At 45.6% G+C, this 18950-nt stretch overlaps 1 protein-coding gene across 4 annotated transcripts in view; it reads left to right on the top strand.

The window, feature by feature from the left end:
* Positions 1-18950, top strand: part of LOC142503905 (P-selectin-like) — a 160381-nt gene that overhangs the window by 83380 nt on the left and 58051 nt on the right. Inside the window, exons 1-2 of one of the 4 annotated variants that reach the window (XM_075616823.1) lie at positions 9243-9439; positions 12236-12421. The exons of the other annotated variants lie outside the window; for them this stretch is intronic. Coding sequence (XP_075472938.1) covers positions 9295-9439; positions 12236-12421 — 331 coding nt within the window. The 5' untranslated portion in view covers positions 9243-9294. Of the gene's footprint in view, positions 1-9242; positions 9440-12235; positions 12422-18950 lie in introns of those variants that run through there. 4 annotated transcript variants of the gene reach the window in all.

Below are 18950 nucleotides of genomic sequence, written 5' to 3'. Positions count from 1 at the left end.
GCCATCTTGGTTTTTGGAAGGAGACCGGGGTGACAGGGAAGCAGCTGTGCAGGTAGAGACTTGGCAAGGGGGTGGTTATTTGTTTTTTTTTCAAGTTTTATTCCCTTTATTCATGCATGTGTGGGGGGAGGTTGTTCTAACCTTGCAGGCACCCGTAATTACACCCGACCACGTGATCGGGGGGTGTCCGTTTTGGCGCGAACATACTTCCACCCTCCTGCATCTATAAATGAGTCATTTACCCACACTAAGGTTACTCTTTGACAAAGCGCTTTGACAGCGCGAAACGCGTTAGAGATACCTTCTTTGTTTGTAGCCCGGTCTACTCATGCATTAAATTAAAGCATTTTTACTTGCTATCAGCCTCCAGCCCTTTACTTTTTTCAGCAGTGCTCCACCACTTTTTTTCTACTTGATAATGTACTTAGTCTATCTTAATGAGGGTCATTTATCAAAGTCTCCCTGCTGAAAAACGTGTGCAAAAACACTGTAGCAGAGTTATCAAACAAGAAAATCCAATTGTTACAGTGGGAATGTTTTGATTAACACACCTGGTGCAGTATTTTTGTCCATGTTTTGCAGCCAAGAGACTTTGATGAACGACCCTCCAATTGCCTCTCAATCTACCACTTGGATTGTGAGTTTGTATACTTGGATTTTAGACAGTAAATTAAAAAAAATGATAGCAGCTAATGTAAAGATAAGGGGAAATCTGTAACATTAACAGGAAAGAAAGCGAGGTGGGAGGAAGCAGAGACACGGTGAGCATGGAGACAAGAAATGGGCAGTAACAAATGGGGAGGGAATACAGAATGGGACATAAGAACAGAAGACTGGGAAAGAAGTCAGGGAGAAGATAAGAAAGGAGGTAAAGAAGGGAAGAAGAAGGGGTTTGGGATTTATGGCAAAAATAGATATGAGCCGAAAGAAAAGGGGGCTTAAGTAAGGACATAAGAAGTGTTGGAAATCAAAAGCAGAACATGTTCCACTAAGAAGGTCTGGGGTGGGTGTTATTTATGGAAAAACTCTGGTGCTTGCCGAAATAATAATTGAAAGGTCTCATTCACGATGTACTTTGCATCAATGTGACCAAGAGGCCAACCGTGCTCTCACACTTATATTCCCACAGTCTCATATCAACGCCAAATGAATGGGCCCCTTCCCTTAAAGAGTAACAGTTTGTGAAAATGGGGAACTTGGAAATAGCGAGGTGCAAGAGGATATGCGAATAGTTTGAGATAACGTTTTAAGGAAACATGAATTGTAAGTGGCCGTGGGGAAAAATTAGGCCGTAACCGTGAGCATTTGGCAAAGTGGGCTAATTTGTGTTTTCTTGACCCAAAATAACCTCGATGACCCATGAAAAAACAAAAATGTTACCAAAATAATCACTATTCACTTGTAACATCTACTGTATAGGCCAAACCAAACAAGCCCAGTTTTGTCTCACTCCGTTATTATATTCTATATTTTAGCTGTCACATGCGAGGCTTTGGAGATTTCCACTTCTGGCTGGATGACCTGTTCCCATATACATGGAGACTTCCAATCCCATTCCAGATGCAGCTTTACTTGTGTAAACTTATCTTCTTCAAATATTGTCCTCTCTATTCTTCTAGCTGTAGCGTGTGAGGTTCTGCAGAGCCCCTCATATGGGCGGATGAACTGTGTCCATGCACTTGGAGACTTCCAATATAACTCCAGCTGCAGCTTCCATTGTAAAGAGGGCTTTATATTAAATGGCGCGAACACAGTATTGTGCAATGCTTTGGGAGAATGGACAGTCCCAGCCCCTACCTGTGCAGGTAACTAAACTCTACCCACATTGCTGGTCACACCATGTCACTACCATTTCCTAATTCCGTGCAAGCAATTTATTTTGCATTAGGCTACACATTTGCAATGTTACTTGGAATCCAAGCAACTGCTCCAAGGGAATGAGCATTATAGGTTATATGACACTCTTAGACTATGATGCATCTATTATCTGTCATCTGATATAATGTTCTCATTGGTGAACACTAGTACAATGATTTTACTCATTTTATTTTAACTCTTAGGGGACTGTGTGAAAATAGATGAGGTCAGGAGTTACAAATGGTGCTCATTTGCTTGTCATTACCCAGAATCCCTAGCTGCAGTGTAAACTGTTTGCTTAGCGATAATGGGGAAAGACAGAGTTGCAGACCTGTCTGAGACATGAAAATGCCCCACATGTGATATTTTTATTTACTAAAATAATTTTGAAATAAACCATTGCCATTTTGGCCATTTCAGTAAAAAAGCAACATGGTCTTTCATCAGGTACATTACACAGTACTTGAGGTTCACAAATGACATACTGTATATCAGTCATGTTCAACCTTTTGTTAAATTCAAACCTGGGTGAGATTCACACACTATATTATTATTGATTCAGATTATGTATAAATATATACCAGCATGACTCCAGTAAATAGCAATCAGATTGCTCCCTGCCTGATCAATACTCTGCCTATACTGTATCTAGCCTGTTCAGCATATATCTGCATAATGTACATTTATATTTTAAAGTTGAGGGGTAACAACTATTTTATTTTTCTTCCTCACTCACTGCTTCCTGCTCATTTAAATTAGAATTGTGCAACTTATCTTCTTCAAATATTGTCTTCTTGCTCTATTCTTCTAGCTGTAGTGTGTGAAGTTCTGCAGAGACCCTCTTATGGGCGGATGACCTGTGTCCATGCACTTGGAGACTTCCAATATAACTCCAGCTGCAGCTTCCATTGTGAAGAGGGCTTTATATTACAAGGATCAGAAACAGTGTTGTGCCAGGCATCAGGAGAATGGTCAGATCCAACTCCTACCTGTGCAGGTAACTAAACATCAATTGCTAGTTTCAATACGTTTATAACCACAGCCCTTTTTATGAGGCAACATTGCGGTTTTACTATTTCACTTCAAACCACTTCTCTTCAAGAGAAACTTATTGGATTGCAAGTTAGATCTCCGTTTAATAAATCTATCCCTAGTTACACAACACCAAGGTATTTTGGCCCATATTTACTAAGCCGCGCCACACTTTAAGACACCTTCTTCACAGGGTCAAAATGTGTCTCATGTCATAGCAATGCTTTCTAAATGTGGCCCATAGTGTAATCCAATTCTTCTCCTCTACATGTTTTATTTGACAAGGTATTAAGTCATTTAGATGTGATGTGATGAGTGCCAGCTCTTACAATACTCGTAGGTGCTATATAAGGGCTGCTCTATACTGTGTTGTTGCCTGAGGTTAGTCTATAATGGTGCCGTGCACGTACAGCAGGAAGCATGGAACCGGCCGACAGGGGGGAAGCAGAGTAAAATAAAGAGTTTGCGCCGCTACCGCTTCTGAAATGTGTGTGTGTGTGTGTGTGTGTGTGTGTGTGTGTGTGTGTGTGTGTGTGTGTGTGTGTGTGTGTGTGTGTGTGTGTGTGTGTGTCAAGTTGGATAAATAAAAATTATTTTTATTGTGCAACTTTTTTTGTTTGAAAAATATTATGTAATACATTATTAACTCATACACACACACACACACACACACACACACACACACACACACACACACACACACACACACACACACACACACACACATATACACACACATATACACACACACACACACACGCATACATACACACATACACATATACATACATATACACACACAAACACACAGACCACTTGCCTGTCGCTCACCGTATAGACATAAAAAGCTTTTGCGTGCACGGCCACACACCCTATAGAACAGCCCTAACACGTGATCTTTCCCTTTGTGTCCCGGCATACCCATGATAGACATGTGCGGAAGCTTTAAAAGCTTGTGTTATGGGTGCGACGTCACACATTCGTTTAAGTGAGGTAAAACTCTAAGGAAGCTTGTGGACATCGGTCACTCCAAAACCAATACCAATTCTAATTTCCCATCTGGAAAAGTGGGACAAAGACAGTGCAATAAAATTGCACCAGATTTAACAAAGGAACTGCCGACACCCCACAATGTAAATGTCAGGCAAGATTCCCCTTTCACTTCTGGCCTAGTCCTGATTGCTCTGAAAAAAGACACAATTTTTCTAGAGGCAATCCAAGCACTTTGTTTTTACTATTACTGTATTGCTTTTTGTTACACGGGTTTATAGCAGGGGGTCTCTGGAGCTGAAACCTATTAATGTTAGCTCCGTGGGCCCCCTGCTTCCAGAGATGCTTACGTACCTCCGAAGGGAGTGCCAGTACCGCTCTGCTTTTTTAACCTCCGTGTCATGTGGGCCATTAGGAAGCCACATCGGATGATGTCACAGCTTCCTATTGGCCCGCAGGATGCAGGAGCTTTGAAAATCAGACATTACGTGATCCCTGAATGGATGACGCTGTGGCTACCGGCACCTACTACGGAGATATATATCTCCAGAAGCAGGCGGTTCCCACAGCTGAAATTAATGGGGTTTAGCTCTGAAAATCCCCTGCTTCAATCCTGCATAGAAAAAAAAAATTAATTAATGTAAACAAAAAAAAATGCCCTTATATTGCATTTTTAAGTCAGTTATACATTGTAATAACATGTTTCACAAGACAGTATGATGCAAGAAGAAACTTACAGATATGTGAAACAAGCATCTATTTTTATGCTACTCTTCTAACGTATTCTCTGTTGGGGGTTACAGTAGAAGCATGCACGGTAATCTATTGCAGGCACTTTTGCACCCAAACCAATGTCACATACTCTGTAGTGGTGTGGGTTGGGTAATATGGACGGATAGCATCGGAAGACGGGTGAAATGAGGATAAGAGATGTGTGGTATGAACACAGAGGCCACTTTCCCATACCTCAATTCTCATTGGAACCCCTTATTATGAAGCATTTCAATAACCTACACAATATAATAAGCCATATTTAATAATTGGTACATAAGCATCTTACAGCGGTTGTTGGCGTCATAATGTGTCTTATGACGTAGCACGTCTTCGGAAATATGGCCCTGGAGACAGACCACTGTTTCTAATGCACTCACTTACCATGTTAGCCGTGCATAATAACTGTCTGATAATGTACTTAGTCTATCTTAATGAGGGTCATTTATCAAAATCTCCCTGCTGCAAAATGTGTGCAAAAACACTGTAGCAGAGTTATCAAACAAGAAAATCCAATTGTTACAGTGGGAATGTTTTGATTAACACACCAGGTGCAGTATTTTTGTCCATGTTTTGCAGCCAAGAGACTTTGATGAACGACCCTCCAATTGCCTGTCAATCTACCACTTGGATTGTGAGTTTGTATACTTGGATTTTAGACAGTAAATTTAAAAAAATGATGGCAGCTAATGTAAAGATAAGGGGACATTTGTAACATTAACAGGAAAGGAAGCGAGATGGGAGGAAGCAGAGACACGGTGAGCATGGAGACAAGAAATGGGCAGTAACAAATGGGGTGGGAATACAGAATGGGACATAAGAACAGGAGACTGGGAAGAAGTCAGGGAGGAGATAAGAAAGGGGTAAAGAAAGGAAGAAGAAGGGGTTTGGGCTTTTATGGCAAAAATAGATATCAGCCAAAAGAAAAGGTTTTTTTAGTAAGGACATAAGAAGTGTTGGAAATGAAAAGCAGAACATGTTCAACCAAGAAGGTCTGGGGTGGGTGTTATTTATGGAGAAACCCAGGTGCTTGCCGAAATAATAATTGAAAGGTCTCATTCACGATGTACTTTGCATCAATGTGACCAAGAGGCCAACCGTGCTCTCACACTCATATTCCCACAGTCTCATACCAACGCCAAATAAATGGGCCCCTTCCCTTAAAGAGTTACAGTTTGTGAAAATGGGGAACTTGGAAATAGCGAGGTGCAGGAGGATATGCGAATAGTTTGAGATTACGTTTTAAGGAAACATGAATTGTAAGTGGCCGTGTGGAAAAATTAGGCCGTAACCGTGAACATTTGGCAAAGTAGGCTAATTTGTGTTTTCTTGACCCAAAATAACCTCGATGACCCATGAAAAAACAAAAATGTTACCAAAATAATCACTATTCTCTTGTAACATCTACTGTATAGGCCAAACCAAACAAGCCCAGTTTTGTCTCACTCGGTTATTGTAGTCTATATTTTAGCTGTCACATGCGAGGCTTTTAGATTTCCATTTCTGGCTGGATGACCTGTTCCCATATACATGGAGACTTCCAATCCCATTCCAGATGCAGCTTTACTTGTGTAAACTTATCTTCTTCAAATATTGTCTTCTTGCTCTATTCTTCTAGCTGTAGCGTGTGAGGTTCTGCAGAGTCCCTCTTATGGGCGGATGAACTGTGTCCATGCACTTGGAGACTTCCAATATAACTCCAGCTGCAGCTTCCATTGTGAAGAGGGCTTTATATTAAATGGCGCGAACACAGTATTGTGCAATGCTTTGGGAGAATGGACAGTCCCAGCCCCTACCTGTGCAGGTAACTAAACTCTACCCACATTGCTGGTCACACCATGTCACTACCATTTCCTAATGCCGTGCAAGCAATTTATTTTGCATTAGGCTACACATTTGCAATGTTACTTGGAATCCAAGCAACTGCTCCAAGGGAATGAGCATTATACTGTAGGTTATATGACACTCTTAGACTATAATGCATCTATTATCTGTCATCTGATAAAATGTTCTCATTAGTGAACACTAGTACAATGATTTTACTCATTTTATTTAACTCTTAGGGGACTGTGTGAAAATAGATGAGAAGTAAGGAGTTACAAACGGTGCTCATTTGCATGTCATTACCCAGAATCCCTAGCTGCAGTGGAAACTGTTTGCTTAGCGATAATGGGGAAAGACAGGGTTGCAGACCTGTCTGAGACATGAAAATGCCCCACAAGTGATATTTTTATTTACTAAAATAATTTTGAAATAAAACATTGCCATTTTGGCCATTTCTGTAAAAAGCAACATGGTCTTTCATCAGGTACGTTACACAGTACATGAGGTTGAAAAATGACATACTGTATATCAGTCATGTTCAACCTTTTGTTCAATTCAAACCTGGGTGAGATACGCACACTATATTATTATTGATTCAGATTATGTATAAATATATACCAGCATGACTACAGTAAATAGCAAGCAGATTGCTCCCTGATCAATACTCTGCCTATACTGTATCTAGCCTGTTCAGCATATCTCTGCATAATGTACATTTATTTATTAAAGTTGAGGGGTAACAACTATTTTATTTTTCTTCCTCACTCATTGCTTCCTGCTCATTTAAATTAGAATTGTGCAACTTATCTTCTTCAAATATTGTCTTCTTGCTCTATTCTTAGGGTTGCCAGATGTCCGGTTTTCACCCGGACAGGCTGGTAATTCCGTTGCATGTCCGGTATAAAATCGGAGGTAATACCAGATACATATGTGTCCGGTATTACCACTTTTGCGGTGGCGGAGGGCGGCGCGAGGGCGGAGCGAGGGCAGGCAGTGCAGAGAGTAGTACTGAGACTGGGGGCGGGCAGGAGCACTCGTGTGTGTGTGTGTGTGTGTGTGCAGCCTGTCCCTGATTGGAGGAGCGGAGAGCCAATCAGAGGACAGCGGGGGTGGAGCCCACACATGTCTGTGTCCTTCCTGACAATAAGGTAAGGACACAGATTGGGGATTGGGGAGGGGGGGCAGGGTGAGATGGTGAGAGGATGGGGGGACAGGGTGAGATGTGACAGGATGGGGGGGGGCAGGGTGAGATGCGACAGGATGGGGGGGCAGGGTAAGATGTGACAGGATGGGGGGGGGGGCAGGGTGAGATGGTGACAGGATGGGGGGCCAGGGTGAGATTTGACAGGATGGGGGGGGCAGGGTGAGATGGTGACAGGCTGGGGGGGCAGGGTGAGACGGTAACAGGATGGGGGGGCAGGGTGAGATGGTAACAGGATGGGGGGCCCAGGGTGAGATGGTGAGAGGATGGGGGGCCAGGGTGAGATGGTGACAGGATTGGGCGGTAGGGTGAGATGGTGACAGGATAGGGGGGCAGGGTGAGATAGTGACAGGGTGGGGGTAGGGTGAGATGGTGACAGGATGGGGGGGGGCAGGGTGAGATGGTGAGAGGATGGGGGTCCAGGGTGAGATTGTGACAGGATGGGGGGGGGGGCAGGGTGAGATGGTGACAGGATGGGGGGGCAGGGTGAGATGGTGAAAGGATGGTGGGGGCAGGGTGAGATGGTGACAGGATGGGGGGGGGCGTTAGGGTGAGATGGTGACAGGAAGGGGGGCAAGAGTGAGATGGTGACAGGATGGGGGGGGCAGACACAGGATGGGGGGGGGCAGGGTGAGATGGTGACAGGATGGGGGGGCACAGTGTGAGATGTTGACAAGATGGGGGGGCAGGGTGAGATGGTGACAGAATGGGGGGCGCAAGATGAGATGGTGACAGGATGGGGGGGAGGGTGAGATGGTGACAGGAGGGGGGGGGGGGCCAGGGTGAGATGGTGACAGGAAAGGGGGGGCAGGGTGAGATGGTGACAGGATGGGGGTGGGCAGGGTGAGATGGTGACAGGATGGGGGGGGGCAGGGTGAGATGTTGACAGGATGGGGGGGCCAGGGTGAGATGATGGGGGGGCCAGGGTGAGAGGATGGGGGGGGGGGCAGGGTGACATGGTGAAAGGATGGGGGGGCCAGGGTGAGATGATGGTGGGGGGGCAGGGTAAGAGGATGGGGGGAAGGTGAGATGATGATGATGGGGGGGGGGGCAAGATGGTGATAGGGGCCAGACTGGGGAGATGAGATAATGATGATGGTGAATATGTTAAATGTATTGGGGAGGTGGGGGTATATTTTAAATGTATTGGGGAGGTGGGGGTATATTTTAAATGTATTGGGGAGGTGGGGGTATATTTTATATGTATTGGGGAGGTGGGGGTATTTTTTTAAAATGTATTTGGGGGAGGTGAGGGTATTTTTTAAATGTGTTTGAGGGGAGGTGGGGGTATTTTTTAAATGTATTTGGGGGGTGTGGGGGTATTTTTATATGCATTTGTGGGGTGTGGGGGTATTTTTTATATGCATTTGTGGGGCATGGGTGTCCAGTATTTTTTTATTGCCACCTGGCAACCCCATCTATTCTTCTAGCTGTAGTGTGTGAGATTCTGCAGAGCCCCTCTTACGGGCGTATGACCTGTTCCCATATACATGGAGACTTCCAATCCCATTCCAGATGCAGCTTTACTTGTGTAAACTTATCTTCTTCAAATATTGTCTTCTTGCTCTATTCTTCTAGCTGTAGCGTGTGAGGTTCTGCAGAGTCCCTCTTATGGGCGGATGAACTGTGTCCATGCACTTGGAGACTTCCAATATAACTCCAGCTGCAGCTTCCATTGTGAAGAGGGCTTTATATTAAATGGCGCGAACACAGTATTGTGCAATGCTTTGGGAGAATGGACAGTCCCAGCCCCTACCTGTGCAGGTAACTAAACTCTACACACATTGCTGGTCACACCATGTCACTACCATTTCCTAATGCCGTGCAAGCAATTTATTTTGCATTAGGCTACACATTTGCAATGTTACTTGGAATCCAAGCAACTGCTCCAAGGGAATGAGCATTATAGGTTATATGACACTCTTAGACTATAATGCATCTATTATCTGTCATCTGATAAAATGTTCTCATTAGTGAACACTAGTACAATGATTTTACTCATTTTATTTAACTCTTAGGGGACTGTGTGAAAATAGATGAGAAGTAAGGAGTTACAAACGGTGCTCATTTGCATGTCATTACCCAGAATCCCTAGCTGCAGTGGAAACTGTTTGCTTAGCGATAATGGGGAAAGACAGGGTTGCAGACCTGTCTGAGACATGAAAATGCCCCACAAGTGATATTTTTATTTACTAAAATAATTTTGAAATAAAACATTGCCATTTTGGCCATTTCTGTAAAAAGCAACATGGTCTTTCATCAGGTACGTTACACAGTACATGAGGTTGAAAAATGACATACTGTATATCAGTCATGTTCAACCTTTTGTTCAATTCAAACCTGGGTGAGATACGCACAATATATTATTATTGATTCAGATTATGTATAAATATATACCAGCATGACTCCAGTAAATAGCAAGCAGATTGCTCCCTGATCAATACTCTGCCTATACTGTATCTAGCCTGTTCAGCATATCTCTGCATAATGTACATTTATTTATTAAAGTTGAGGGGTAACAACTATTTTATTTTTCTTCCTCACTCATTGCTTCCTGCTCATTTAAATTAGAATTGTGCAACTTATCTTCTTCAAATATTGTCTTCTTGCTCTATTCTTAGGGTTGCCAGATGTCCGGTTTTCACCCGGACAGGCTGGTAATTCCGTTGCATGTCCGGTATAAAATCGGAGGTAATACCAGATACATATGTGTCCGGTATTACCACTTTTGCGGTGGCGGAGGGCGGCGCGAGGGCGGACTGAGGGCAGGCAGTGCAGAGAGTAGTACTGAGACTGGGGCGGGCAGGAGCACTCGTGTGTGTGTGTGTGTGTGTGCAGCCTGTCCCTGATTGGAGGAGCGGAGAGCCAATCAGAGGACAGCGGGGGTGGAGCCCACACATGTCTGTGTCCTTCCTGGCAATAAGGTAAGGACACAGATTGGGGATTGGGGAGGGGGGGCAGGGTGAGATGGTGAGAGGATGGGGGGACAGGGTGAGATGTGACAGGATGGGGGGGGGGCAGGGTGAGATGCGACAGGATGGGGGGGCAGGGTAAGATGTGACAGGATGGGGGGGGGCAGGGTGAGATGGTGACAGGATGGGGGGCCAGGGTGAGATTTGACAGGATGGGGGGGGCAGGGTGAGATGGTGACAGGATGGGGGGGCAGGGTGAGACGGTAACAGGATGGGGGGGCAGGGTGAGATGGTAACAGGATGGGGGGCCCAGGGTGAGATGGTGAGAGGATGGGGGGCCAGGGTGAGATGGTGACAGGATTGGGCGGTAGGGTGAGATAGTGACAGGATAGGGGGGCAGGGTGAGATAGTGACAGGGTGGGGGTAGGGTGAGATGGTGACAGGATGGGGGGGGCAGGGTGAGATGGTGAGAGGATGGGGGTCCAGGGTGAGATTGTGACAGGATGGGGGGGGCAGGGTGAGATGGTGACAGGATGGGGGGGCAGGGTGAGATGGTGAAAGGATGGTGGGGGCAGGGTGAGATGGTGACAGGATGGGGGGGGGGCGTTAGGGTGAGATGGTGACAGGAAGGGGGGCAAGAGTGAGATGGTGACAGGATGGGGGAGGCACACACAGGATGGGGGGGGCAGACACAGGATGGGGGGGGCAGGGTGAGATGGTGACAGGATGGGGGGGCACAGTGTGAGATGTTGACAGGATGGGGGGGCGCAGGGTGAGATGGTGACAGAATGGGGGGCGCAAGATGAGATGGTGACAGGATGGGGGGGAGGGTGAGATGGTGACAGGAGGGGGGGGCCAGGGTGAGATGGTGACAGGAAAGGGGGGGCAGGGTGAGATGGTGACAGGATGGGGGTGGGCAGGGTGAGATGTTGACAGGATGGGGGGGGCAGGGTGAGATGTTGACAAGATGGGGGGGCCAGGGTGAGATGATGGGGGGGCCAGGGTGAGAGGATGGGGGGGCAGGGTGACATGGTGAAAGGATGGGGGGGCCAGGGTGAGATGATGGGGGGCAGGGTAAGAGGATGGGGGGAAGGTGAGATGATGATGATGGGGGGGGGACAAGATGGTGATAGGGGCCAGACTGGGGAGATGAGATAATGATGATGGTGAATATGTTAAATGTATTGGGGAGGTGGGGGTATATTTTAAATGTATTGGGGAGGTGGGGGTATATTTTAAATGTATTGGGGAGGTGGGGGTATATTTTAAATGTATTGGGGAGGTGGGGGTATATTTTAAATGTATTGGGGAGGTGGGGGTATATTTTAAATGTATTGGGGAGGTGGGGGTATATTTTATATGTATTGGGGAGGTGGGGGTATATTTTATATGTATTGGGGAGGTGGGGGTATATTTTATATGTATTGGGGAGGTGGGGGTATTTTTTTTAAATGTATTTGGGGGAGGTGAGGGTATTTTTTAAATGTGTTTGAGGGGAGGTGGGGGTATTTTTTAAATGTATTTGGGGGGTGTGGGGGTATTTTTATATGCATTTGTGGGGTGTGCGGGTATTTTTTATATGCATTTGTGGGGCATGGGTGTCCAGTATTTTTTTATTGCCACCTGGCAACCCCATCTATTCTTCTAGCTGTAGTGTGTGAGATTCTGCAGAGTCCCTCTTACGGGCGTATGAACTGTGTCCGTGCACTTGGAGACTTCCAATATAACTCCAGCTGCAGCTTCCATTGTGAAGAGGGCTTTATATTACAAGGATCAGAAACAGTGTTGTGCCAGGCATCTGGAGAATGGTCAGATCCAGCCCCTACCTGTGCAGGTAACTAAACATCAATTGCTAGATTCAATATGTTTATAACCACTGCCCTTTATATGAAGCAACACTGCAGTTTCACTATTTCACTTATAACCACTTCTCTTCAAGAGAAACTTGTTGGATTGCAAGTTAGATCTCCGTTTAATAAATCTATCCCTAGTTACATAACACCAAGGCATTTTGGCCCATATTTACTAAGCAGCGCTACACTTTAAGACACCTTCTTTACGGGGTCAAAATGTGTCTCATGTCATAGCACTGCTTTCTAAATGTGGCCAATAGTGTAATCCAATTCTTCTCCTCTACATGTTTTATTTGACAAGGTATTAAGTCATTTAGATGTGATGTGATGAGTGCCAGCGCTTACTATGCTCGTAGGTCCTATATAAGGGCTGTTCTATACTGCGTAGTTGGCTTAGGTCAGTCTATAACGGTGCCGCGCGCACGCCCGGCAGCGAGCGTTGAACCGGCCAACAGCGGGGAAGATGAGGAAAATAAAGAATTTGCGCCGCCACCGCTTCTAAAATGTATGTATATATGTGTGTATACGTGTATATGTATTTGTGTGTGTGTATGTATGTGTATGTATGTGTATGGATGTTTTTGTGTGCTTGTGTGTATGTGTCAAGTTTCGCTCACCGTATAGACACAAAAAGCTTGCGCGCGCACGGCCACACACTCTATAGAACAGTCCTAACACGTGATCGTTGCCTTTGTGTCCCGGCATACCCATTATAGACATGTGCGGAAGCTTTAAAAGCTTGTGTTATGGGTGCGATGTCACACATTCGTTTAAGTGAGGTAAACCTCTAAGGAAGCTTGTGGACATCGGTCACTCCAAAACCAATACCAATTCTAATTTCCCATCTGGAAAAGTGGGAGAAAGACAGAGCAATAGAATTGCACCAGATTTAACAAAGGAACTGCCGACACCCCACAATGTAAATGTCAGGCAAGATTCCCCTTTCACGTCTGGCCTAGTCCTGATTGCTCTGAAAAAAGACACCATTTTTTTAGAGGCAATCCAAGCACTTTATTTAATTATTACAGCTCAATCCCCTTACAACGCTGTGCTTGGGGTCCAAAGAATCACATCGCGTTATAAGCGGATCTTGTTATAAATAATGTACAATTGTATGCATTGTACAATAAAGTATTTAAGATAACAATAATCGTGTTGTAAAGTATTCATACATACGAAAATTGGGAGCCACGCTTGCATCGCGTTATAAGCAGATTCGCGTTATAACAGAGTTGAGCTGTATTGGGGTTTTTTTTACACGGGTTTATAGCAGGGGGTCTCTGGAGCTGAACCCCATTAATGTTAGCTCCGCGGGACCCCTGCTTCCAGAGATGCTTACCTCCGAAGGGAGTGCCAGTACCGCTCTGCTTTTTTAAGTTCCGCGTCATGTGGGCCATTAGGAAGCCACATCGGATGATGTCACGCTCATATTCCCACAGTCTCATACCAACGCCAAATGAATGGGCCCCTTCCCTTAAAGAGTTACAGTTTGTGAAAATGGGGAACTTGGAAATAGCGAGGTGCAGGAGGATATGCAAATAGTTTGAGATTACGTTTTAAGGAAACATGAATTGTAAGTGGCCGTGTGGAAAAATTAGGCTGTAACCGTGAACATTTGGCAAAGTGGGCTAATTTGTGTTTTCTTGACCCAAAATAAACTCGATGACCCATGAAAAAACAAAAAAGTTACCCAAATAATCACTATTCTCTTGTAACATCTACTGTATCGGCCAAACCAAACAAGCCCAGTTTTGTCTCACTCGGTTATTGTATTCTATATTTTAGCTGTCACATGCAAGGCTTTGGAGATTTCCACTTCTGGCTGGGTGACCTGTTCCCATATACATGGAGACTTCCAATACAATTCCAAATGCAGCTTAACTTGTGTAAACTTGTCTTCTTCAAATAGTGTCTTCTTGGTCTATTCTTCTAGCTGTAGCGTGTGAGATTCTGCAGAGTCCCTCTTATGGGCGGATGAACTGTGTCCATGCACTTGGAGACTTCCAATATAACTCCAGCTGCAGCTTCCATTGTGAAGAGGGCTTTATATTAAATGGCACGAACACAGTATTGTGCAATGCTTTGGGAGAATGGACAGTCCCAGCCCCTACCTGTGCAGGTAACTAAACTCTACCCACATTGCTGGTCACACCATGTCACTACCATTTCCTATTTCCGTGCAAGCAATTTATTTTGCATTAGGCCACACATTTGCAATGTTACTTGGAATCCAAGCAACTGCTCCAAGGGAATGAGCATTATAGGTTATAGGACACTCTTAGACTATGATGCATCTATTATCTGTCATCTGATAAAATGTTCTCATTGGTGAACACTAGTGAAATGATTTTACTCATTTTATTTTAACTCTTAGGGGACTGTGTGAAAATTGATGAGAAGTAAGGAGTTACAAACGGTGCTCATTTGCATGTCATTACCCAGAATCCCTAGCCGCAGTGGAAACTGTTTGCTTAGCGAAAATGGGGAAATACAGAGTTGCAGACCTGTCTGAGACATGAAAATGCACCACATGTGATATTTTTATTTACTAAAATAATTTTGAAATAAAACATTGCCATTTTGGCCATTTCAGTAAAAAAGCAACATGGTCTTTCATCAGGTACATTACACAGTACATGAGGTTGACAAATGACATACTGCATATCAGTCATGTTCAACCTTTTTTTAAATTCAAACCTGAGTGATATACGCACACTATATTATTATTGATTCAGATTATTTATAAATATATACCAGCATGACTCAAGTAAATAGCAATCAGATTGCTCCCTGATCAATACTCTGCCTATACTGTATCTAGCAAGAAAATAACCAGGGTTGGCGCTCAAGAGGAGAAAGTGCCACAAAAAAATAATCCAAATTAAAACAGTGAAATAGTGACACCCTCTGGTAACCAGGGCTCACTACAAGAAATTAACCCCAAAAATTGCAATACACATATAAAATAAAACTAAAATGAATAAACAATGGATACCCACTCAACCTAGACAAGATGGGAAAGTCTTCGTTTCCCCTGGGACGTAGTGGGTAGAGGTGACAAGGGAGCGGGACACCATGCACATGTAAAAGAGGAGAGATCACAAAAATAGTGCAATACAGTAAAGCACAAAAATGAAAATCATATGAAATTCTGCAAAGGTTCTACTCACAAGCAGACAGTGAGTAAAGGAATTTCACACATAAAGTGTACACGAACAGTAGTCCCACGTAGAGGGGCATCTGGGGACCAGGCTGGTATGGATAGGGTGCACTACAGCAGAGGACAAGAACACACCATAGCGCGAACTGTGCAACAATTTAATGAATTAAAAAACACTTCACAAGTGCTCACTTACAAAGCACAGGCATACCCCGCATTAACGTACCCAATGGGACCGGAGCATGTATGTAAAGTGAAAATGTACTTAACGTGAAGCACTGCCTTTTTTCCCACTTATCGATGCATGTACTGTACTGCAATCGTCATATACGTGCATAACTGATGTAAATAACGCATTTGTAACAGGCTCTACAGTCTCCCCGCTTGCGCACAGCTTCGGGACAGGTAGGGAGCCGGTATTGTTGTGCAGGACGTGCTGCCAGGCGCATGCGTGAGCTGCTGTTTGCCTATTGGGCGATATGTACTTACTCGCGTGTGTACTTAAAGTGAGTGTCCTTAAACCGGGGTATGCCTGTATAAGAAATTATCAGGCAATAAGGAATCAGAGGTACAGGCATATGATGATCTCACCGCCCCTCCTCTCCAGGAATCGCGATTAGGTTTGGAATGGAGACGCTCCGCCACAGGTGCTCCTAATTGCGGCCACAAGAAGCAACGAACAGCTCAGTGTCTCTCCTCCACGTGTCTTGGTATCTGCCTCGATTTGACGCATTTCGCTAGAGAAATAGCTTTGTCAGGAATCTAGCACCCTATCCTACACCTGCTCTTAAATAAAATTTGTTCGCTCTTCATTGGTGGTGTATAATGGTCTCTGGTGATGGTGAATTGATGCGCTGCATCTGTGACCATAGTCACCCGGGATACATGATACACGTCCAATCCAAGATGGCCGCCGTCGGGACATAAACTTACAAACACCTTGTATAACTTTATCAGCCACATTGTCTTAGTGACACAGTATTGGAATACATGATACAAAGCCAATCCAAGATGGCCGCCGCCTGTATCTAACCTCTTCAGCAAAAATCTGCATAATGTACATTTACTCATTAAAGTTGAGGGGTAACAACTATTTTATTTTTCTTCCCCACTCACTGCTTCCTGCTCATTTAAATTAGAATTGTGTAAACTTATCTTCTTCAAATATTGTCTTCTTGCTCTATGCTTCTAGCTGTAGTGTGTGAGGTTCTGCAGAGTCCCTCTTATGGGCGGATGAACTGTGTCCATGCACTTGGAGACTTCCAATATAACTCCAGCTGCAGATTCCATTGTGAAGAGGGCTTTATATTAAATGGCGCGAACACAGTATTGTGCAATGCTTTGGGAGAATGGACAGTCCCAGCCCCTACCTGTGCAGGTAACTAAACTCTATCCACATTGCTGGTCACACCATGTCACTACCATTTCCTAATGCCGTGCAAGCAATTTATTTTGCATTAGGCTACACATTTGCAATGTTTCTTGGAATCCAAGCAACTGCTCCAAGGGAATGAGCATTAAAGGTTATGTAGCCCCGAGGTAAAATTAAGCTTTCTGGCCCCCCTCCGCGAGTGCCGTGCGGTAGCGGGTGCCGCCGGAGGCTGCGACGGACCCGCCGGCACTTCGCGAGGGTGGGGGCCAGTGCAGGGAGCAGAGCGTTGCTTTGAGGCGCAGGCCGGTTGCCGGGGACGCGATCGGGCCGTCGCTAAGGCCGCGATCGCGCTGCCACCAGCTCGGCGGCTGAAGGAGAGGGTGCCGCCATTGCGCGTTAGTTCGCGCATGCGCAGTAGGCGGCAAGTGCAGGGAAGGCTAGGGAGAGATCGCGCGAGGGCAGGACAGGGTAGAGGGAGGTTGTGGCGGCCATTAGAAGTTCGCGCATGCGCCAGGCAAGTGCGCATGCGGCCCCAATGCTTAGGCAGCCCCCTGGGAACTACAATTCCCAGGAGGCATAGGGAGACAGGCACCAGGTGCCTGATAGTGGCCAATAGGGCTGGAGGAAGCTCAGCCCGGGAAAAGAGATACATTTCCCGGGCTTTGCATGAGTCAGTCAGGAAGAAGCAGAGGAAGGAGTAGGAAGGGTGTAGGGAGCGAGTGGCTCCTGCACCAGGTAAGGGTTCTCCTTAGGTCCCCAGGCAGGCCCCAATTCCCGGTATGGGCAGGGGGTAACTGAAGAGGGACGGCCCTAGATAAGGAGGTTACCCTTAGGTGCGAAAGGTGCAGGTTTGGCAGTGCCACAGCGGGTAGTGCTGTGCGCACTGGCAAATAGGCACAGCGTGTGTGCAGTGGATTATTTGCTGCGGGATTCAGGTGGCTGTGTACGATTGCAGTTGTATGTGTGTGTCGCTGCATGTGCTGGGCGCAGTGTGTGCAGCGTGTGTGAAGTCTGCAGGCTGACGGTGAGAGCTGTGTGTCTGCTGCAGGCTGTTAGGATTAGCGAGTAGCTAGTGGTTATGGAGGATTAGGGACGTGGGTAGCTAGGGGAGTGGGGCAGGTTATTACTCCGCAGGTCCTAGGAGATTTCCCCAAGCCACCCCAGGTTACGGTTCATCAGGGACAGGCCCTAGGTTAGGGTTCCTGTCATTTTAGGGTTAGTTAGGGATAGATAGGGATAGCGGCGGTTGCTGTTCCCGTGAGGCGGTGGTGTTACCGAGAGACGGTTGTGTTCCCGTGAAGTGGTGGGACCCTCGTTGGGGTTCCTGGAGAAGTACCTGGATAGGATCAGACGGATGCATCGCACGTCTGACCCTTTGAGAAGAGTGTTGCAGGCCCGAGCATCGGAGTGCTCGGAAGGTATTTCCACATAAGTGCACCAACAGGCCTAACAGATAATTTAGTGACTGCGCAGTCACCCACGACCTCCGTAGGAGTACGGGACACTGGGTGTGGGGGATTACAGGACACTGGGTGGGGACACCAGACATTGGGCCTGAGGTGATAAGGTTATGATGTTATGTAAATGTGTAATATGTGTGTTAGTAAAGTGTTAGTTATTATTTCTATCGTATACGTGTGTTATTGTATTTCTTACCCAGGGCTATCTTTCATAACGGGGATCCAGGTAAATGGTAAGGGTTTCCCCAGGCTCCCAGCTAGCGGAGGCTCAAATCTCCTGGAGCCACAGGTGTTATACAGCTACCAGTAGTCCCTTAGGAAAGGTGTTCAGATAAAAAGGGACCGGTGAGACCACAAGGGGCCAATGTGAGATTGGGCGGGTCAGGCCGGTTCACAAAAAGGGCTACAGTTATATGACACTCTTAGACTATGATGCATCTATTATCTGTCATCTGATAAAATGTTCTCATTGGTGAACACTAGTAGCTGCAGTGGAAACTGTTTGCTTAGCGATAATG

Source organism: Ascaphus truei, chromosome 10 (assembly GCF_040206685.1).
Source record: "Ascaphus truei isolate aAscTru1 chromosome 10, aAscTru1.hap1, whole genome shotgun sequence".
NCBI lineage: Eukaryota > Metazoa > Chordata > Amphibia > Anura > Ascaphidae > Ascaphus > Ascaphus truei.
The sequence above is the reverse complement of the archived record's forward strand: the minus strand, read 5'-3'. Positions and strand labels throughout refer to the sequence as shown.